Source organism: Nilaparvata lugens, chromosome 13 (assembly GCF_014356525.2).
Source record: "Nilaparvata lugens isolate BPH chromosome 13, ASM1435652v1, whole genome shotgun sequence".
Lineage (NCBI taxonomy): Eukaryota > Metazoa > Arthropoda > Insecta > Hemiptera > Delphacidae > Nilaparvata > Nilaparvata lugens.
In genome coordinates, this window is record NC_052516.1 from 4,640,067 (window position 1) to 4,664,812 (window position 24,746).

The window sequence follows — 24,746 nt, forward strand, 5'->3', positions numbered from 1 at the left end:
TAAATCAATACGATTTCAAAGGAACATGAATTATTGTAATTGATACGGTGGCGAAACAAGCCAAGCCTAGCTAATAGAGATGTGTCGTTCGGTCATGACCCGTTCGAATTGAACGGGTCATTAAGATGAACGAGTGATCCGGATCACATTTATTCAAAAAACCCGTTCACCAACTGGAGTAAACCCTTGTTTTTACTGTCTTTACACAATCAACTGTGGTGGACCTTTTTTTTAGCTTGTTTATAGGAAAGCTATAGAAAATTAACCGTTCAATTGAACGGGTCTTTTTGAACGGGTCGCGGCAGTGAACGTGAACGACTGACCCGAATCAGTAAAGTGATCCGAACTTCCCATCTCTACTAGCTAACTGTTTGTACAAGTTCTCATCAATCAGCTATTCTATTCATATTCTTCATGAATGATAAATTATTATTCACGAAATAGCTTACGTATCTTAAAATAATAAAATTACAGTTGCAAACTAATCGGTAATATAGGCTGAATTCAAATAAGATAGGCCGATATCAAAATTTCATTCATTCGATATCATTTAATGATATCGGCGTATGCACAAGGTGCGACAGCAAAATACAAGGATACAGTATCTACCTATGTATAATACATTCAACAAAAATAGAACAAAAATTCAGTAAGCTAAAATACCTATCGGTATTGATATAGGTAATATTTATTAAGTGAGCAAGACCGCCATATAATTATAATTTATAATACGCCTACTTCAAGTAAAAAATGTCCTTCATAAGCTATAATATAATAAAGGAAAGAATTGGCTTATAGACCCTACACGTACGGGATAGGAAATTCACGAATATGACGCATCAACAAGTCTGAACTACTGGTCTGATTAACTTGCAATTTTGCTTATTGATTCTTAGATTATAGGCCTATATCAAATTCATCAAGATTTCAGTAGGTCAAGTATTCAGTTTGTCAAGTTTTTATTATTAGACCCTTGCGAAGCACGGGTTACCAGCTAGTCTCAAATAATAGCCTTTCAGTAATCCCCTACAATTGAGCAAAAACACGGTGTAATTATAATGTATAAGCCTACTTCAATAAATATCCTTCATGCTCATAATATCAATAATATATTAATATCCTTCATATCAATCATTAATAGCTTTGGTCAAGATTTCAGTAGGTCAAGTTTTTATTATTAGACCCTTGCGAAGCACGGGCTACCAGCTAGTCTCAATAATAATAGTCTATCAGTAATCTCCAACAATTGAGCGAGAACGCAGTGTCATCGTAATTTATAAGCCTACTCCAAGTAAAAATATCCTTCATGCTCATAAATAATATTATTAAAACAATATCAATCATTAGTAAGTTAGGGGAAGCGATTGGTTTCATGGTCGCGCTGACAAGCAAACGATAAAGTTAAGCTACATGCACCTGTTACTCCTGATGTAAGGGTGACCACTCAAGAGCCAAACTTCTCAAAATACAATTCATGAGCCTAAAATCACTCCCCAATATTTCGGAACACACCTAAAACTGTACTCTCATCATCAACTCATTACCCACGCACAAACCTCTACAGCTCATGTGGGCTTCTTCCTCAGGAATAAATTTGGCTACCTATATAATTATTATCTACCATCAAATATATCAACACAGTTTAATCGGTATAATCATAGAGAAATAGCGTAGTAAATAGATATCCCACGGTATAGGGCGTTTAAGTTGCAACTTTTACTGTTATCTCAAGCCGATTTCTGTCGATTTTTACTGTTTTGTTGGGGTGAGAGTGTATGAACGGCACAGTATGAGAGACTACGAGCGTCCCACAGCTTCAAGGAAAAGAACTATGTGGACTATCGGCTTGAGATAATAGTAAAAGTTGCGACATAAACGTCCTATACCATGGGATATCTACTTACGCTATTGTTTCTCTATGCTATAATAATATTATCTACAAGGGAAGGAAGGGAAACAAAACTGAAACCAATAAGAGCTTGTAACGCTAAGCAAATGATAATTACAAAGTCAATAGAATGTTATTGAAATGGTCCTACCTTTCGACTTCAGATACTGCTGTTGTAGATGAGATGAATATTAATCCTACCTTTTCCAGAAAACGATGTGAATCGTTGAATTGCTGCTTGAAGAATTGAAGTGTTGAGCTTACAAGTAATGTAGGCTATTGTAGTTAAAAACTTCACACAACACATTCATCACTGGTTCACTTTATTCACAATCATTCAAAACAGTAAATTAATAACTTCAAACTCGCATATTTTATTCTAAAAAAGCTGTTATTCAACCGGTGACCACTTTATCTCGAACCAACTGGCCTACTAACATACACCAGAGACAAATAAATAAACTACAGTATCTTCATGCATTCACCGTGCAACGTATTGAAATTAAAACTGAAGAGTGAAGACACTGATGAAGAGGTGAAGGAAGACTGGGTGAAGACTGAAGACTGAACGTACAACGGTAACAAAAACAATCAAAATAGTTGTCTGTCTAGTTCAACAAAATGTCAACTGCTACTGCATAGCAGCACTATACGGATAAGTGGAGGTGGAAGACGTTTCATGCAGATGGCGGCCTATTCAAAACTTTCCGTTACACAAGTACAAGAAATTACACTGTGGAAAGATCCTCTCAAAACAATCTAAATCGCACATTATTCTTTTCTCAATGAGAGAAAGCATTATAGAGGGGAAGGATATCAGATGAGAAACAATGGAGGATATCTCACTTATCAATTCTAGCCTCCTGTGGGTTGGGGGAGCTTTGAGTCGAACATCGTACAGTAGGTACTCAAGAATGTGTTGAAAACCAGAATTCACCCACAGTATCCCTGCTTGTCGTAGGAGGCGACTAAAAGGGACCCCAAGGCAACTCCAGAAGTTGCCTTGCCTTCAAACACACGGGATCTGCCCCATCAGGGCAGTTTCGGAGGGGCAAAAAGAAAAACCCAAGAGACCAGAGATGGGTGAAACTCCTGGCACAAATGTAGGTCAAGAGGCTGAGTCGAGGGTGACCAGGTGCCCTAGAGGCAACTTGGCCACCCCTTCCTCAGCGGAACGACCTTCAAAGAAGGCCAGGAGTGGAACTCGTCACGTAGGTCACGAGGACTAATCAGTCTGAAGAGTCTGCCAAGCATATCACACTGGATTGCATCAAGCAACCAGGTGATGAATGGGATGTTAGTATAGTGAAAAACTCCTGGTTCTTGTAAAGGACACAGGTATTGGTTTGCCTAACATACTACTTGGGAACACAATAAGCTTCGGTTGACGTGTGGGGTTCTTTGAACCTTTGGATCCTTGAATCCGTCCCTTCAAAAACAATATCAATTCTAGTGAATGGACAAACAAAAATATTTCATTTACAGTAGGCTACTGGTAACTCACTACTGTACAGTACAATACTCGCTACTGAAATGAGCATTTGAAACTTGTCACTTGAGTTGTGATACTTTAAATACCGGTAATTAATTATTGTTTCTTGGGCCCGATTTACATTAGGACACCAGCCAGCACAACAGGCTGTGTCACGGTCACTCAGTAGTGGGACACCAGATTAGACTCAAGTGGTGTCCGTGTGTGAAGCAAAAGCTGGAGGATACCAGTGAGACACCAGGAATGGTTGCCGGTCCGCTACAGATGAGACACCAGTGGGTCACCAAGTTCACTAGAATGTGGTGCTGTCCCGGAATGGTGTCCCTAGGAAAATGAAGAAGTAACACCATGCAATTCTCTTGGAAACTTTTGGTGTCTCAGGGTGATGTCCCAATCAATACTATAATGCATAATGAAGACAATAAGAAGTACCGTAGGTTAACTATTCTCTTGGACAGTTATTTTGATGTCTCTGCGTGGTGTCCTAATCTATCATAATATAATAAAGGAAAGAACTGGCTTATAAACGTACGGGATAGGAAATTCACGAATGACGCATCATCACGTCTGAACTACTGGACTGATCAACTTGAGATTTTGGAAATATAGATTCTTAATTTATCGAGGATGTTTATAGGCTTATTTCAAATTCTTCAAGATCTCATTAGGTCCAGTTATTCAAGGTTTTAATTAGCTCCTTGCGGAGCACGGGTTACCTGCTAGTATAATAATGCATGACTTTTGTAATATAATACAATACAGAATAGATGGAATTAAATAGAGAATGCATTTATTCAAATGCTAATTAATATATAATTATTACTTAACGAAAATCCTAAATAAATGCTGCAAATCACCCCGAAGACCTCTGCTACTGCAGACATTGACAACAGGGTTAACAGCTAGATGGAATTTCGATGAGAACTACTATCCAAAAATTAGTTGCCAGCCCGGGAATCGAACCCGGTACCTCCCAATTGCTAGTCAGGAATGCTTGCCCTTAGACCAAACTGACAATCTCTGGATAGCAGCACTCATTTTATACGAAGCCACAGCGGCCAACCAGTTACAGATGGAATTAAATAGAGAATGCATTTATTCAAATGCTAATTAATATATAATTATTACTTAACGAAAATCCTAAATTACTAATTTAAAATCACTAGTTACAAAACAAGTAATAATTATATATTAATTAGCATTAATTAACCCGAGGTACCGGGTTCAATTCCCGGGTTGGCAACTAATTTTTGGATAGTAGTTCTCATCGAATTTCCATCTAGCTGTTAACCCTGTTGTCAATGTCTGCAGTACCTAGCAGAGGTCTTCGGGGTGATTTGCATCATTTATTTAGGATTTTCGTTAAGTAATAATTACAATACAGAATGTTCATTCTGTATATTCAACGTCTTCAACCTGGTTTTCTTTGACAAACTGCATGTAGCCTAGGCCTTATTGTATATTTTAAACTGCATATTTTTACATTTTGGAAATGACTGAGATATTGCAATATTATTCAAATGCTAATGAATTAATAATTATTATTAAACGAAAATTCAAATTCGTATATTCAAATCCATCTTCGGGGTGAATTACAGCATTTGATTTGGATTTTCGTTTAATAATAGTTATTAGTGCATATTTTTATATTTATACATGCTCCTAAGTAAACAATAAGGCCTACTGTAGTAGCTTATATGGTACCTACTAACTTATTGTGGGATTCAGGTTGTAAAGTCAATGTACAGTACCAGATTAACATTGGTTAGCTCGTTGCTATCCTTGTCTACCATTAGACAAAGCAGATAGCTTTATCACTTTCAAACTCAACACTGCATGTTATCAATAACTGTTTTATAGACTATGAAGAAATATAATTAACTACCAGAATATTTAATCTGAATTATGAAAATTCATATTATTCAATCATAGAAAGATAAATATTTCATGTAATATAATAAATGAAATGTAATATTGATCATTATCAACAATCAGCTAGATCAAATCAGAATAGGCCTATACCGGGATGACTTCAATCACATCTATAACTACTATGGAGTATAACATTTATCAAAGCTACAGTATTTACTATAGAAGACGGTGGAAAAAGAAACGTGGCAACTATGACGTCCTATCATTTTGACTGAGTTTACAACTGAACCTCACCATTCACTAATTGACAATAGTTGAGTATTTTCAACAATCACAATATTCAAAAAAAGATTTCATATTAAAGTAAGAAATAATTTTTACTCACTCTTTTACTTCAGTGGAGTTGTCTCAAATAGAAAATCAAAGTACACGAAGATGGGACCCCATATCTGGTCTGCAATCAACAAAAAATAAACATACACCGATTCAAATATGAAAATTTTACAATAAATCAGTTGAAAAAGGACGAAAATATTAGAACAAACTTGTTCTACAGTTATCAGCACAAGAGCTCAAATAATAAAACAATATGGTCCTAAAAACAGTTTTTATAGAGCCTTCAATTAACACAATTTAATTTCTCTGAGAAATTGAATGAAAATGAAGCTATTAAATGAAAATGTTCTATAATCTGTGACAATGCTTTATATGGTACGGTACTGAAAGTTATAATTTAATAAGTAGAGAAGAAACTATTCTAGTTACAAACACAACATTTTGACTGCCTTGTTTGTACGTTTATTAAAATGTTTTATGTTTGTGAAGAACAATCTTAAATTGTGACAAAACTTTTCTTGAATTTATAGTATTATTGTCCTTGCTTCTCATAAGCTTGTTCATTCTAATTAAAAGCATTAGTACGGTAGGTATTTGGAATCAATAAGGAACAAAGAATGAAAATACTGTACAGAGACATTTCTTAAAATATATGACACACATTATTTAGGTTCAGAAGACGTCTATAATCACTGCAAACTGAGCTTCAATACACCGCTATCAAAGATGTTATTGTAACTATAAATCAACTAGGTATTCAATCAAAATTTATACCTTTAGTCAAATCAACTCATAACTGTATAATTTATAAAATACAAAAGTCATTATTACTCTGGAATTTGCAACTAAATTATAAAGCTATTTGCATTATAAAACTCAAATTCAGCCTATTAGTGTATAGCATAAACATTTTTCCTATAGTGAGGTCCACGTTATAATGGCAGTGTTTGATTAGCAATTGTATTGCTATCCTTGTCTATCATTCGACAAAGCTGATAGCGCTATCCTTTACTAGCTCCACAACGTTACCAGATCCGTTTTTAACAATGTAGAAATATACTCAAATAAGGCAGACAATCGGCAACGTTGTTCTCCTATCTTTATTCACTGCCATTATAACGTGGACCTCACTATAGTAGGCCTAGGGTAGCCTACTTCATCAGATTTTTGTTTAATGGGTTACAGTATTATGTTTTCTAAATATGCTGATTTTAGCAATTAAATCACATCAAGCTCTGATTAATTTATTTGGTTCATCAAGTTATTCAACTATTAATCTGTATAACATTATCATGTCCTCATTACCTATCTGAAATCTATATTACAGTACCGAACTTCCAAATCAGTACTAAATTATAAAAAAGCTCTCACTAGCCCTGAAATAGGAATAATGTTATCTTACTGAAACCATACAACTTTATCAATAATTTCTTTGCAGTAGGCTTATCTATTACAGAGATCCAGTATAGTGAATATAAAAAATTATAGAGTATTAATGTTACATCAAGGTTGATTTATGTCCATGTTCTACATTGATTTGAAAAAGATATTTACAATTAGCGAATCAAGAACTAGATTTAGATCTCACACTATAATAACGCCATAAAAAACATTTCATCCAAATATTTCCTGATTAAAATAAAAATTTTTATCCATCTGATAAGCAGGTACCTAACAACAATCTTCTCATAATAATTAAAAGCCATGACATATAATAAAATTACTAACTCTTATCTTAATTGTCAATTTTCCAATAAAATTTTGAATTAAAAACGGGAAATCCTTTGTTTGATTTTTCCCGGTATGAAAATATTCTTAATAGAGAAAAACCCGTCAGTTATGAAGGTTTTAACTCAGGAATTTTTCTAGTCTACATATTTTTAAGCTTATTTTGTTGAATTAGGCTATATTTGGTTTCAATCTTACTAGGTAGCAGTTAAAAAGGCATACCTTTTGATTGCACGATTATTGGGAAATCTTTAAATTAATTGACACAGTGTAGATACACTTTCAATTATTCAATTTTTAAATATTTGCTTTAAAAGAACTTGTGGGTGAAATGGGGACTGGTAGAACCTTTATCACGATATCAGCAGTATTTCTTTTAATGTTTAGAAATTTTATATTTTGCAGCGCAGATAATTTGCAATTTTTTGAGGTAAGTTATTATTCGGAACTCTACTGTAGTAACTAAAGCTTCTTTTTTAGTGAATAATAATAGCTTCTTATTTAGCTGAATAATAAATTATTACAGTAGAATAATAAATACAGTAGCATAAAGAATCTCTCGGTCAAAAAATTCTACTTACAGGACACAGTACAGCTGAAGATGTGTTAGTCTCAACTCACACTTACGCGACTCAGGTCGAGAAGAGACTCGACTCTAGTGGAGAGCATGTGTTTCCAAATGGTGACTTTGTGGAGACTAGAATCGACTGGTCTGAGTGTCACCATTTGGAAACACATGCTCTCCACTAGAGTCGAGTCTCTTCTCGACCTGAGTCGCGTAAGTGTGAGTTGAGCCTTACTTTCAACACGAAACTATACAGTCCTTCAAGTAGAGTAATGAATACGGTAATTGGAATTGACAACAAAATCGGGTTTCTGAAAATCGATATTATTTTTTTCAATTTTAGGGTTCGTCAATGGAGATAACAGATGCTACCAACTGTGAACATGAGCCAGTGGGCAAAGGTGTGATGACAAAGTACGTGAAAGTGAGCAAATACAACCGCACCCATCACCATGTCTACTGCAACTTCACCATACCGTTCTACTTCGATGACAGTGTTATGGTAGGTATAAGGGCATGGACACATTGTGCTCCAACTAAGTTGCTGACCAGCAGAATAGTGTTACAGTAAGTATAAGCGGGCATGGACACACTGCATCAACAAAGTTGCTGACCAACTGGATAATGGGGTATGGACACATTGTACACCAACTAAGTTGCTGACCGGCAGATTAGTGTTATAGTGAGTATAAGGGCATGGACACACTGAACCAACAAAGTTGCTGAGCAGCAGTCTACAATAGAGGAGTTAAATACAACCCATTCAAAATAGTTATTTGTGCAACTAGTGCGCAAAAGTGACAGATTGCTGCACCGAAAGAAACGTTTAAGGCGAGGGCGGAATGGTTTGTTGAGTGCAGCAGAGGAACTTTGCGCACGTATTTCACATAAAATTTTTCCTACAGTTACCATTGAATATGAAATGTGGGTAATTATGGGTAAAATTCCCTGAAATCCATCAAATGTTTGTGTGTGTGATGCTGTTATTAATAAAAACCTTAATTTATTTTAAAATTGAATAATGTAGTAGTAAATGAATGAAGGCGGCTGTCACTCATGTGGTGGCTGTCGCTGTCATCCACTGTTGTCCACTGCCTTAATATTATTATAACGTGCACCACAGTCACTGTTACCAACTTAATTTTAATTTTGCTGCACTGGTGCTCTATATAATCTAATAACTATTTTGCGTTGCCATGTTGCAAATCTGCAGTGCAGAAAAATTTTTTCTCGCACTAGAGCGGAAAAGTGATTCTTTGCGTTCTGTAATCAGTGCAGCAATGGCCACTTTTCAACGTAACTGTAGGAAAAATATTTAACATACTTCAAAACTTTCCAATACTGCTCCAACAGAAGCTTATTAATCCTATAAAACTATAAATTTACGCATTTTTTCTGTTCTTTGAACTTTTAATGTAAATTCACTCGTTCGGTAGATACATACTATTTAAAAAGAATCAGACTTGATTTGTTCTACTCAAACTACCAGAAATTTAAAATGTATAAAACTTTGAAAATATCAGGCGAATGATGGAGGATGCCAATTGTTTCAATTAAATTGGAAATTGGTCAACGATCTCTATAGTAGTCGAAATACTCTACTTGAGTCGAGAAATTAAAAAATTAAAATTTTAATGACATGAAGTTCAAACGTTTGAGAAGTTTCAATGATTGATAAATTGAGCCGCCACTATTCAAATAAATGAAAAAATATAAAACTGTAATAATTCAGAAACTTAGAGCAGTTTGCACAGTCAAAGCTTAAACTGAATCCAATCAGCTGGTGGCTTAACTCAAAATGAATCACATTATAATGAACGAGACTTTATAGATAGATAGATAGATAGATAGATAGGCTAAGTCTCTTTTATTTTCACCTTATAACATTACAAAAAGTGATGTGTGGGCGAAGTTGAGGCAATAAGAGTCCCCTCTTCCACTTAACCCACAATGGATTTAATTTATTTTTAAATTGAATTTAGTTTAAACTGTCACTGTGCTAACAACAAATTTAAAAAATGTCATAGTCCAACTGCAAATGTATAATTGGTGAATTACCAGTTGAACACAGAACACAAACTTGGAACACAAACAGTTGAACACAGCAATGAAGATTTGGTAAATTTAATAATTTGAGGAAAGCCAACACTGTGAATAAATAGAAGATGAACTGAACAGATAATTATAACAATTTTTTGTTTTTTTTTTCAGTTGGATTTGGATGTAAAAAGAAAATTGTCGAGCGGCACGACAGTCAACGTAATAAAATTTCAAACATCATTTTGCAAATTTCTGGACAGACACTTCAAGGATGCTATCCGAAAAATGTATGAAAGTGGAGGACACTACGGTATTGATGGCTGTCCTGTGCCTGCTGTGAGTCTATTCACCTTTAGGCTGGATTCACATACAATAGTGACAGTGAAAATACTAGTAGTTCTGTGAATAGTAGACCTCACGCAGTATTCTCATCCACAAGTACCTGATTGAAACTATAGACCTTATGGAAATACAGCAATAGACTGGCTTCTCCACACATCTGTGTAATCACTTGTCAGCTGATTTATGATGAATAATTCTATAGTCTGATTTTTACTCTTATATTGGCGTATGGAAGGAGGTTCCTTTTTCCTTTTATATTATCCTTGAAATGCAAAATTTCCAAAAACCTTGTATATACGTCGACGCGCAATTAAAAAAGGAACATACCTGTCAAATTTCATGAAAATCTATTACCGCGTTTCGCCGTAAATGCGCAACATATAAATATTAAAACATTCAAACATTTAAACATTAAGAGAAATGCTAAACCGTCGACTTGAATCTTAGACCTCACTTTGCTCGATTCATACTTACTCGGTCGGGCTGAGTGTGAATAGTCCAATTAGAACACATGTAGATTATATTTTCACTGTCACTGTTGTGTCTGCGAATCCAGCTTTCAACTGTTAGCATTTATAATAAGAATATATTATTTGGTTTATAGCACTCGTACTCGTAATAATATGCTAGTATCTTAACCTAAATCTAACTCATGCTTTAAAGAAACTCATTGACCGAGCGAAGTGAGGTCTGAAGCTGGGTTTACACCAAAGTTATAAACAAAATGTTAATAACATAATCTTTATAGATTCTATGAGATTGAACGGAACTTCACAAACACATATGTATGATAAGATATGTTCAATCTAATAGAATCTATAAGAATTAAGTTATTAACATTTTGTTATTAACTTTGGTGTAAACGCAGCTTTAGATTCAAGTCGACGGTTTGGCATTTCTCTTAATGTTTAAATGTTTGAATGTTTATATGTTTATATGTTGCGCATTTACGGCGAAACGCGGAAATAGATTTTCATGAAATTTGACAGGTAAGTTATGTTCCTTTTTAAATTGCGCGTCGACGTACATACAAAGTTTTTGAAAATTTTGCATTTCTAGGACAATAATATAAAACGAAAAAGGAGCCTCCTTCATACGCCAATATTAGAGTAAAAATCAGACTATAGAATTATTCATCATAAATCAGCTGACAAGTGATTACACAGATGTGTGGAGAAGCCAGTCTATTGCTGTATTTCCATAAGGTCTATAGTTTCAATCAGGTACTTGTGGATGAGAATACTGCGTGAGGTCTATTGTTCACAGAACTACCAGTTATAAGATTGCCTATAGCGAGGTCCACGTTACAATGACAGTGGATAAAGATAGGAGAACAGCGTTGCAGATTCTCTGCCTTGTATAGAGGATAGCTTGCACCGCTGTCTGATTAACTGTTTATTCTTATTAAAATAATAGATTCTATTTTATTTGTCAAGAAAATATATACACACCGTACATGATTAAATGATAAATTTTCAATTGAGATAAAATATTTTGTTAATTTTATTTGCCAAGAAAATATACATACCGTATATGATTAGATCATAAATTGAGATAAAATTTTTTGATTATTAATTATATTTCTACTTTGCTGAAAACGATCTAGCAACGTTGCGGAGGTAGAAAAGTACAGCACTATCTGTTTTGTCGAATGATAGACAAGGATAGCAACAACAATGTCAATCAAATACTGCCATTATAACGTGGACCTCACTATAAAGATTCAGTAATATGTATGCCGGAACTTTATCAATTAATTCTTTAAAAACTAAAACTTCAATCAGCCGCCATTTTGGATAGAAGAATCATAGACTATTTTTATCGATGCCATCTTTCTTGTTTTAAGAAGGCCTTGAAAATGATGTACCAATCAACGGGTGTTTACATTTAAAATATTCGAGTTACAACCCCTCATTTCTTTTAAAACTAAAACTTCAATCAGCCGCCATTTTGGATAGAAGTATCATAGACTATTTTTATTGATGCCATCTTTCTTGTTTTAAGAAGGCCTTGAAAATTATGTGTCACACAATGGGTGTTTACATTTAAAATATTCGAGTTACAACCCCTCATGAGGGGTAATTAAAATTCAGTTGTACGTCAAAAGGTAAAGTATTCGACTCATAACTTATCCGGAAAATTACAATATTCTGATATCTACAACAGTGTCAAATTTATTGAAAGGTTCCCATACATATTATGACTCACTCTGTATATTATTTGTACTGAAATGTGTGAATTTGTGACTGTTTCTCTGGGCAGGGCACCTACGTATTCGACTCAGATCTCGACTTGAAAGTAACCAACTTACCCTATACGCCGTTTGGAGATTACCATGCCACGGCCACCTTCTACAAGGCTGGTGTCAACCGCAAAAAGTTTTTCTGCATCAAGATTATCTTCCAAATCAAAAAGAAAATATCCACTAACAAACAGGACAATATATTTTCCATGGATAATTCATAGTTGGAGCTATTATCGAAACTAATAAAAGAATGTTTCAATTGGAAAAAATCATATAGAAAATTTCATTGCAGTAGGCTTATCTATTACAGAGATCCAGTATAGGGATAAACACTTGGAAAAACAGCTCTATCATGCACTTTTTGCACTTAGAACTGTGAGGACAGCATTCACTATAAAGACAGCTCAGAAGGTGTATCATGGATATTTTTCAGCCCTAATACGCTACAGCATTTTCTTTTGGGGGAATAGTAAAAATAATTTATATAAAATATTTAAGATGCAAAAGAAAGCTGTTCGTGTTTTGGAGGGCTTGCGGCCATCCAATCCATGTAGGCCCATTTTTAGAAAATACAGGTTTCTCACGGTCCCAGCATTGCACTTCCTTGAGACTGTAAATTTTGTCTTCAGATATTCAGAGAGATTTGAAGGAGATTTAGTTTGCCATGGCTATAGCACAAGAGCAAAGAGTTCAGCTGTATATCAGTACCCCGCTCACAGACTGACACTTTTGGAAAAAGGACCATATTATTCCGGACTGAAGCTCTTCAATTGTCTACCTGAAAGAATACGGTTATGTGGTAGTCATAGGCTTTTCTTGTCTTCAATTACTAATGTACTTGTGGAAGCGTGTCCCTATACAATGGAGGAATGTTGTGGTGCCTTCATACTTTGAGTTTATACAGATGCATACACTTTGCATAGAAAAATGTTCATGACATGTTACATGCCACTTGAGCTCTGCTCAGCTTTGTGGCTTCACGTAACAAATGACAATAATAATAATAATAATAATAATAATAATAATAATAATAATAATAATAATAATAATAATAATAATATAATAATAATAATAATAATAATAATAATAATAATAATAATAATAATAATAATATAATAATAATAATATAATAATAATAATGATATAGTGAATATAAAAATTTACAGAGTATTAATAAGTTAAATCAAGGTTGATTTGTGTCCATGTTCTACATTGATTTGAATTAGATATTTAAGATTAGAATCAAGAATTAGATTTAGATCTCACACGCCATAAAAAACATTTCATCCAAATATTTCCTGATTAAAATAATAATTTTTATCCATCTGATAAGCAGGAACCGGTAACAATCTTTTCATAATAATTAGAGGCCATGACAAATAATAAAATCACTCACTCTTATCTTAATTGTCGATTTTCCAATAACATTTTTAATTAAAAATGGGAAATCCTTTGCTTGATTTTTCCCAGTATGAAAATATTCTTAGTTGAGAAAATCCGTCAGTTATGTAGGTTTTAACTCAGGAATTTTTCTAGTGCCACATATTTTTAAGCTTATTATTTTGTTGAATTAGGATATATATATATGGTTTCAATATTAGTAGGTAGCAGTTAAAAAGGTATACCTTTTTGATTGAACGATTAATAGGAAATCTTTACACAGTGTTGTAGATACACTTTAAGAAATTCAATATTTAAATATTTTCTTTAAAAGAACTTGTGAAATGGTGATTAATAGAACCTTTCTCACGATATCAGCTGTATTTCTTTTTATGCTTAGAAATTTCACATTTTGCACCGCAGATAAATTGCAATTATTTGAGGTAAGTTATTATTCAGAACTCTCTACTGTAGTAATTATAGCTTCTTATTTAGTGATAATAATAAATTATTCAGCATAAAAATATCTCTCGGTAAAAAAATACTTTAAAGTCCAAATCAGTAGTATATAGTAGTAGCCTACCTAGTAGCCAAGAAGTAGCCTATATAAGTCCAAGTTGAGTGTCTACAATGTCTTATAATTATGTATAGTTATGTATACCTGCTGTATTATTCAACATGCTTCCTTCCCAATAATATCCTTCACGCACAAGCCTGGAGCTAATGTGGACATCACCCTCAGTAGAAAAATTAAATTATGTAGTCGATGATCTAGTATTGGATATTAACGACCTATCAGCTGAAATAGTACCTATCTAATCGCTAAGATCAGATAAGTGACGATATCTCGGTACACTTGTTGGAAGGGTGACTGTTCAAGGCCAGTTCGACTAACTGAAAGATGATCACTCATCTCAAAACATTATCTCTCGCATCTAATCTAGAATTCTATTGTATTGTTGACTTCAATAATTTATAGTTTATAATTTATAGAAAGTTTTCATCACCTTGTAAAATTAATTAAGAACTTAGATGTCAGCTTATTTATCTCTTTCCTGTATAGGGCTACTTTTATAGAAATAAGAATCTTCTAGCAGTATTTATTTATTTACTTCATATCACTTGAAAATGGTATCAATGTCCGAAACATGTTGTGATTAAATATTTCAAAAAGGGTACTAAGATTTTTATTTTTCTTTCTATTTCTTAGATGTCAGTTATTGTAAAATGAAATTAATTAAAAACTTAGATGTCAGTTATTGTAAAATGAAATTAATTAAAAACTTAGATGTCAGTTATTGTGAAATGAAATTAATTAAAAACTTAGATGTCAGTTATTGTAAAATGAAATTAATTAAGAACTTAGATGTCAGTTATTGTAAAATGAAATTAATTAAAAACTTAGATGTCAGTTATTGTAAAATGAAATTAATTATAAGAGCTTAGATGTCAGTTATTGTAAAATGAAATTAATTAAAAACTTAGATGTCAGTTATTGTAAAATGAAATTAATTATAAGAGCTTAGATGTCAGTTATTGTAAAATGAAATTAATTAAAAACTTAGATGTCAGTTATTGTAAAATGAAATTAATAAGGAATTAGATGTCAGTTATTGTAAAATGACTGTGTAAGTAAACATATTATATTGTAATCTATAACAAAATAAAGGGAAGAACTGGCTTATACACGAATGGGATAGGAAATTCACGAATGACGACGCATCATCAAGTCTGAACTACTGGACTGATTAACTTGAAATTTTGCATATCGATTTTGAAATTTACCGAGGACGCTTATCAGACTATTTTCGATTCTTCAAGATTTCATTACGTCAAGTTTGCAGTTTGTAAAGTTTTCAATTAGATCCTTGCGGAACACGGGTTACCTGCTATAGTGAGGTCCATGTTATAATGGCAGTGTTTGATTAGCAATGTTATTGCTATCCTTGACTATCATTCAACAAAGCAGATAGCGCTATCTCTTTCTTGCCTTGCTCGGTTGCCAGATCGTCTTTTAACAATTAACAAAATATTTCATCTTAATTATGAAAATTCATTATGAAATTATTGAAAAATATAATTTCTTGCTTACTAAAATTTAATTGATTATTTAAAACGAGAATGAACAGTTAATATTACATCAATAAACATGTATCAGCTAACGTCTATATAGAAGGCATTGACAATACAGATGATCGCCAACGTTGTTCTCCTACCTTTCTCCACTGCCATTATAACGTGGACCTCACTATAGCCTACAATACAATGAGAAAAATTCAATCAAATGAGATTCTATAAGTATAGCATAAATGAAAAACACTATGGTCTACAATACTATGAGAAAAATTCAATCAAATGAGATTCTATAAGTATAGCATGATTGAGAAACGTTGATTTGATTATAAATTCCATACTAAAATGTTCTACTTAAAGGACACAGACAGCTGAAGATGTGTTACTTTCAACACGAAACTATACAGTCCTTCAAGTAGAGTAATAAATTGGAATGACAACAAAATCGGGTTTTTCAAATCGATAGGCCTATTATTTTTTCAATTTTAGGGTTCGTCACTGGAGATAACAGGTGCTACCAAATGTGAACATGAGCCAGTGGGCAAAGGAGTGATGACAAAGTACGTGAAAGTGAGCAAATACAACCGCACCCATCACCATGTCTACTGCAACTTCACCATACCGTTCTACTTCGATGACAGTGTTATGGTAGGTATAAGGGCATGGACACATTGTGCACCAACTAAGTTGCTGACCGGCAGAATAGTGTTAAGGTGAGCGTGCACTAGGTCTTTGGAGCGGCGCGGCGCACAGGAGAGCGGAAAATGGGAGGTCGGTGCACTGCGAGCGCGACGCGGTGCTGTTTTGGACTAGTTAGTCGTGACGTAGACTTGTCAATTGCGATTTGAATTAAGACATAGTTTTTGAAGTTAGAGTACTAATTGAAGTCAGTTCTAATATGATGTTGTGATAAAGTGGCAGACGTGAGTGATGGATGACTCAGATGATTAAATGTTATTTTCGCCACACTGCACAGAAAGCAGCGTTTTCCAGTCCCTATGTAGATCTGAAAGACATTGTTTGCAGACGACTCTCGTCTGACGTAAGAAACAGGTTTATTTCCGGCCTAGGCCAGAAAGAGTACTCTTTCCAGCCGCTAACATGGGAGTCCGTAGTTAATAAGTCATCCGCTAGATCGGGCGAGTGTCAACTTTCTTCATCTGAAGTCGCCATTATTTCAGTTCGAATTTCGAATCAAACTAATTCAGCATTCGCTTCACAACCGTTTTTATTCAATTATTTATTGTTGATTAGCGCATTCCGAATTTTCAAAAATGCTTGAAGATGACGACGCCCGTGATATTCCAAGTGAAATTTTAAAAGAATCTGAAATCCTGACTGGAAATCTTCTACCACTAAAATCAAGAGATAGGTACGATAACAAGTATTCTTTATTTATTTTGTCAGCAATACCTGTAGTGTGGTGAAAAATATTGTTCACACCACAGGCAAAAATGTTTTTCCGGCTCTCCATCTTGAAAAATCCGGCCTGGGACTTGAAAACCGATTTCGAGCCGGAAAAATCTCATTTTCTGCTCTAGGTGCGAAATATACTATTTTGGCAGTTGTGGATGAAGCAGAGAAATGGGAACTATCAAGGAAAGAAGAGAAAATGTTGGTACATCCCATTAACTTACCGTAATCGTATGCAATTGATTAGAATGTGAACTGGAATACAACAGAAGAGCAGGCTGTTTACTAAAGCAGAGGTCGGAAACAGCCGAGCCCTCACGAAGTTACCCGAGCGCGGAAAATTTCTGACCTGACCTCCGTGGACTAGGAACGCGGCGCGACGCGGATTTCAAAAAGTCCAGAGACTTTGCCTCTGAAATTTCGGGGTCGGAACTTGATCACATGTATTAAATTCCAGGTCGGAAATTCTCCGTGCCGCGCCGCTCCACCGACCTAGTGCACGCTCTACTTATAGTAAGTATACACTCAGGTAAGGCCACATTGTAAACCAACTAAGTTGCTGACCAGCAAAATAGTGTTACAGTAAGTATAAGCGGGCATGGACACCTGCACCAACAAAGTTGCTGAGCAGCAGTCTACAATAGAGTTCAATACGACCCGTTCAAAAAACATGTAACATAGGTACTTCAAAACTTTCCATTACTGCTCCAATAGAAACTTAATGCTATAAAACTATAAATTACGCAATTTGTTTTGTTCTTTGAAATTTTAACTTAAATCTACTCATTCGGTAGATACATAGCCTACTTTTTAATAAGAATCAGACTTTATTAATTCTACTCAAACTAACCAGACATTGTCACGTTATTTTTTATAATTAAATAACGATTAGCCTCCTGCTTGGCATCAATCGGTAGAGCATGAAATATTTTAATAATTATAAAAATCAGGTCGTGGTTTTTAATAGGATACAGTCTCATAAAAATCTTTATAGGCCCAGATATGAGCTTCCACAATAATTCTGATAATTCATTAAAAAATATATGTATAATACTTATCCTATAGTATTGAGGAATAAAAATAAATTGTACACCATAAACAATTTGATACATATATTAACAAATATCTCAAAAAAAAATCAGAGCAAAAATATATAGAGCGACAGAAATATATAATATAAGATAAAACAATAATCGAAATCAATAAAATATCACAGGCTAATACTATTCTTTAAATTTTATAGCACGAAACGCTACCATGTGCTTTCATTTTTATGATCATAATACATTTATTTGCATGTAGCTGCGATATCAGCTTGCTAATACTTGTCGACTTGGACAATTCTATTTTTGAATAAATTTTTAGGTCAGCATGATAAATTGACAAACTAGTAATCCCAATATATATATTAAATTCTATAGTTTCTAATAGATTTCTTTGTAATAAATATATTTTTTATCTCAGGGTGCGAGATTCGGCACCTGAAGGAATAAATAGAGCAATTCATCTAGTGAATCAGAGCTACATTAAATTATCGCAAATTATATTGCAGAAATTAATGATCATATGAATATTGTATTAACAGCCTAGATCTTAGACTTCTTTGATTGATAGATCTTCTGATATATGGATTGATTCGTTACTATCTAAATAAAATACCTTTTATACTACATTTACTTGCGCAAGTATTTTTACCAAATTCTTAATTTATAAGAAACCCTTTCGACAAGCTAGCTTTGATTCTTATGTAATTTCGAAGCACTGAGGGCGCCCTATCACTATTTCAATATTTTTCACTCACGTGTCGGAATTTTCTTATGAGCTGCTGATGTCGATCCAACTCCTGGTGGTCCTGGATTATTGTAGCCGGAGTCGTCTCTTCCAAGGGGGTTACAAAATTATTTAAAAATGACTTTTGCTTTATAAGAGCATCACAAAGTCTTATAAGAAATTTAGTAATTCAATTTAACTTTAAATTATTACAAGGTATTATGCTCTATAATTTTTGGTGACCTATCATGGTGGTAGTTGGCAGGCGAGTGTGGTTCTCATTTCTAAATTTTACAATTCTCATTTCCGATTTCTAAATTTGCATAAAAATTTGAATATTCTATTCCTCTGCCATTCAAGGCTCAAATAGACCGTACCAAATATTAAATTATTAGCTTATATTATATATTTAATAATTACTTTGCCTTCGGGCCATATCCAAAACATAGACTATACAACAATTTTTTATAAATTCTTATTATTTGTAGAAATATATACAAATATTTTTGAATCGGCTCACTATTGCCGCCTGTCAATTGCCGCTATTTGATTGGTGCATGCAAATTATTACAGTATTCATGCGCCCAGTAACCTCCCACTTCCTTAATACATTTAATTATTTTTGTTGTGTTTTTAAATATGCTCTTTACATGCTAAGTAATTTTTTATAGGTTATTAGTTGTTTCATACATTACAATAATTAGCCATGTGAGACTTTTAGTTCCTCAAATTGCATACTGTTTTGCCACAATAAATTTCTGCCAAGGTGTTTGGTCAGATTCTATGTTGTATGGCTCGGTCGATCGTTAGGTCGCCGATCAGTAAATGTTTTATGCCTAACCTCAATTTTCAATATTTTATATAATATTATATAGTAGCAAAAATTATTTCCATTCCTCTTAGGCTGTTGTACAGTTTAGCCAGGACGTCTGATATTATCTAATCTTTACGTTATCTCTTTGGCGATATTAGCCAATTACTTCACTTAGACCTATAAATATTTCAACTAGGGATTTTTATTTATCAATCCAAATTAAATATGTTACAACATTTATAAAACTTAGGGAATATCAGGCGAATGATGGAGGATGCCAGTTGTTTCAATTAAATTGGAAATTGATCAACGATCTCTGTAGTAGTCGAAATACTGTACTTCAAAATTTCAATAATTTTAATGGCATGAAGTTCAAATGTTTGAGAAGTTTCAATGATTGATAAATTGAGCCGCTGCTATTCAAATAAATAAGAAAATTGGAAAAAAATAAAACTGAAATTATTGAGAAACTTGGGTCGTTTGCACAGTTAAAGCTTAAACTGAATTCAATCAGCTGGTGGCTTAAACTCAAAATGAATCACATTATAACGAATGAGATTTTACATGGATTAAATCAAGTTAAAAATTAAATGTAGTTTGAACTGTCACTGCTGTGCAAACGACACTTAATCATTTAAAACATTTCATAGCCAAACTGCAAATGAATCCTATTATATTAAGCGAGTAATTTCTGTATATTTATATCGGTTATTTATGTTCAACGGCTCTCAAAAACGGCTCTAACGATTTTCACGAAATTTGGAACATAGTAGATTTATGATATAAAAATTTGATTGCACTAGGTCTCATCCTTGGGAAAACTCGCTGAACGACATTAAAAGGATAATTCATCCTTGGCTGAAACAGCTGAGACTTTCGTCGTCTGTGGATATTAAAAAGTGAGCGAGCGATTCTGTGGAAAATCAAAATATCTCATCCCCGAAATTCATAAGCTGACGTATAGCCAGCTGTAAAATATAAACAGGATCATTTTAGAGAATTGTGTTCTGTTTATCAATAAATAAAAATAACGAGCTCGGTGCCCCGATATTAATCGGTGAATTGAACAAACAGTTAACACAGCAATGAAGATTTAGTAAATTTAATAATATGAGGAAAGCCAACATTGTGAATAAATAAAAGATGAATTGAACAGATAATAAAATAAATTGTTGTTTTTTCAGTTGGATTTGGATGTGAAAAGAAAATCGTCGAGCGGCGCCACAGTCAACGTAATAAAATTTCAAACATCATTTTGCAAATTTCTGGACAGACATTTCAAGGATGCTATCAGAAAAATGTTTGAAAGTGGAGGGCACTACGGTATTGGGGGCTGTCCTGTGCCTGCTGTGAGTCTATTCACCTTTAGGCTGGATTCACACATAACCGTGACAGTGAAAATATAATTCCCATAAGTTTTAATAGTATCATTCATACTCAATCGGCCGGGCTCAGTGAGAATAGTTCAATTAGAACTCGTGGGAATTATATTTTCATTGTCACTGCTGTGTGTGCAAATCCAGTTTTCAACTATTAGCATTTCTAATAAAAAAGGCTACAAAAGAGTGTAGCCTATACAACAGTTTTATTTGGTCTATAGAACTTGTGCTCCTGATATGCTAGTATATTAACTCAAATCTAACTCATGCTTTAAATAAACTCATTATAAGATTGCCTATAACGAGGTCCACGTTATAATGACAGCGTTGCAGATTTTCTACCTTGCCTTCTATAGAAGATAGATTGTACCGGTATATATGACTGTTTATTATTAATAAACAATCAATTCTATTTCATTTGTCAAGAAAATATATACACCGTCTATGATTAAATGATAAATTTTCAATCAAGATAGACAATTTTTGCTAATTAATTATATTTCTACTTTGTTGAAAAACGATCTGGCAACGTTGCGGAGGTAAAAAGAGATAGCGCTATCTGTTTTGTCGAATGATAGACAAGGATAGCAACAACAATATTAATCAAATACTGCCATTATAACGTGGACCTCACTATACAGATTGAGTCATATGTGTATGGGAACCCTTCATTACATTGGACCCTGTTGTAGATATATAATACTATCTGCTGGTTGCACAACAGCCGGTTAAATTTTAACCGTGTTTAATTCCACGAGAACCAATCAGAGAAGCTGTCTCTTCAAAAACGCCTTCTCTGATTGGTTCTCATGAAATTAATCACGGTTAAAATTTAGCCGGCTGTTGTGCAACCGGGCCTATAACTTCCAGAATAAGTTATTGGTCAAATACTCTACCTTTTGACGTACAACTGAATTTAAACCCTTCATAAGGGGGTGACTTAGGGGTTGTAACTCGAATATTTTAAAATGTCAACACCCATTGAGTGGTACATCATTTTGAAGGCTTTCTTAAAACAAGAAAGATGGCATCGATAAAAAAATCTATGATACTTCTATCCAAAATGGCGGCTTATTGAACTTCATCAATTATTTCTTTAAAACTAAAACTTCAATCAGCCGCCATAGAAGAATCATAGACTATTTTTATCGATGCCACCTTTCTTGTTTTAAGAAGGCCTTTAAAATTATGCATCACACAATGGGTGTTTACATTAAAAATATTCGAGTTACAACCCCTCATGAGGGGTTATTAAAATTCAGTTGTACGTCAAAAGGTACAGTATTCAACTAATAGCTTATCCGGAAAGTTACAGTATTATGATATCTACAACAGTGTCCAATTTATTGAAGGGTTCCCATACATATTATGACTCACTCTGTATATTATTTGTACTGAAATGTGTGAATTTGTGACTGTTTCTCTGGGCAGGGCACCTACGTATTCGACTCAGATCTCGACTTGAAAGTAACCAACATACCCTATACGCCGTTTGGAGATTACCATGCCACGGCCACCTTCTACAAGGCTGGTGTCAACCGCAAAAAGGTTCTCTGCATCAAGATTCTCTTCCAAATCAAAAAGAAAATATCCAGTAACAAACAGGACAATATATTTTCCATGGATAATTCATAGATGGAGCTATCACCGAAACTAATAAAAGAATGTTTCAATTGAAAAAATCCTGTAGGTTATTTGATAGAAAAGTGTTACTATCAAGAATATGTAATAATTATTGTTGAGTGTAATGTAGTTGGAAGTGTTACCGAATATATCTATAAAATGTATGTGTTTAGGCTAAATTTAACATTCATCTGAATGTTCCTTTTGTCAGGCTAAAAAAACTTCAAGACCATTATAGAATATTGTCAATCAAGGCATTCAATAAGCTGCCTGTTAGTGTGAGAAATATGAATCAAGCCCGTTTTAAAACACAAGTTAAAAAACTGCTAACAGAGAACCCATTATATAATGTAGAAGAATTTTTCAATTTGCCCGTCGATGTAATAAATACTTATTTTGAGTGATGATTATATACATGTGTATGAATTGGCTCAGTTAGTTTTATAGGATTTTATTCTTGATGACACCTAATGTACATTGAAATGTATTTATTGGTGAATTAACTTCTTCTATTCTATTGAAGTTGTAGATAAAACATGAGTGAATAGGATTGTCTCATGGGACTATAATAATATTCAAAGTTTATTTGCTAGAAAAGTATAAGAACCTACAAAATAGGTATAGAGAGGTCCACGTTATAATGGCAGTGAAGAAAGATAGGAGAACAACGTTGCCGATCCACTGTCTTGTCAATGCCTTCCATAGACGGTAGCTAATACAGGTTTATAGATGTAATAATAACTGTTCATTCTCGTTTAAAATAATCATGAATATTTTATTAAGCAAGAAATTATATTTTTCAATGATTTCATAATGAATTTTAATGATTAAGATGAGATATTTTGTTAATTAATTGTTGATTCTACATTGTTGAAAGACGATCTGGCAACAGAGAAATGCGAGAAAGAGATAGCGCTATCTGCTTTATTGAATGATAGACAAGTGTAGCAATACCATTGCTAAACAAACAATGCCATTATAACGTGGACCTCACTATAAATAAAATGACAGCTATTCAAGAATAAGGATTTTCATAGAAAATATATCTTTGTATCTACGATTTTATCAGTAAATAATGTATTGTTGGAATCGAAACATCTAAAAAATCGATGATTAGCTACTAAATTAATAAACACGTTTCTGTATTAGGAATAATATTGATCAAGAATATTCATTGTTCATTAATATGATATATTGAAAAATTGAATGGAAGTTGCACTATAATAATTGTTAATATCGGGGACCGAGCTTCGCTCTGGAGTACAAAAGCATAAACAAATTATTACGAAAGAAGAAATTATAATAACATTCATAGTCCATACAGAAATGTTCTATCTAATCACAGTAAGTTGAGATTAATTCCCACAGGAATGCAAAAATTTCCCCCACAAAGGCCCGGTTGCAAAAGCCGGTTAAATTTTAATCCTGATCAATTTCACGTGAACCAAATCAGAGATGACCATTTCAAAATGATGGATCTACTGGAATTAATTAGGATTGAAAATAACCCGGCTTTTTTGCAACTGGGACTAAGTACCTGATTGAATGATTACAAAAGTTCAACATCTGAGTCATAATATTTTGACACAGTCCCACACACATGAACTCGCTCACTCACTTCCATCATCAACAGACGACGAAATAATAATTATCAGCTGTTTTTCCAAGGATACTAATTATCATTTTCATGTCATTCAGAGAGTTTCCCAGGGATGAGACCCAGTGTAATCGAATTTTTATATTATAAACCTACTATGTTCTAAATTTCGTGAGAATCGTTAAAGCC

At 33.7% G+C, this 24,746-nt stretch overlaps 2 protein-coding genes across 9 annotated transcripts in view; one reads left to right on the forward strand and one right to left on the reverse strand.

Annotated features, from left to right (window-relative positions):
• Positions 1-24,746, reverse strand: part of LOC111056978 — a 486,313-nt gene that overhangs the window by 33,449 nt on the left and 428,118 nt on the right. For 2 of the 8 annotated variants that reach the window (XR_005572722.1, XR_005572721.1), the window contains exon 7: positions 5,638-5,706. The exons of 4 other annotated variants lie outside the window; for them this stretch is intronic. The gene's annotated coding sequence lies outside the window, so the exon portion shown is untranslated. Of the gene's footprint in view, positions 1-2,039; positions 2,486-5,637; positions 5,707-24,746 lie in introns of those variants that run through there. 2 more of the 8 variants (XR_005572724.1, XR_005572725.1) reach the window with 2 other exon arrangements.
• LOC111057315 lies at positions 7,328-23,580 on the forward strand. Its single transcript, XM_022344744.2, has 6 exons — positions 7,328-7,746; positions 8,225-8,383; positions 10,093-10,257; positions 16,451-16,609; positions 21,143-21,307; positions 22,769-23,580. The coding sequence occupies exons 1-6, from the start codon at positions 7,648-7,650 to the stop codon at positions 22,970-22,972; spliced, it is 951 nt and encodes a 316-aa protein (XP_022200436.2). The 5' UTR covers positions 7,328-7,647; the 3' UTR covers positions 22,973-23,580.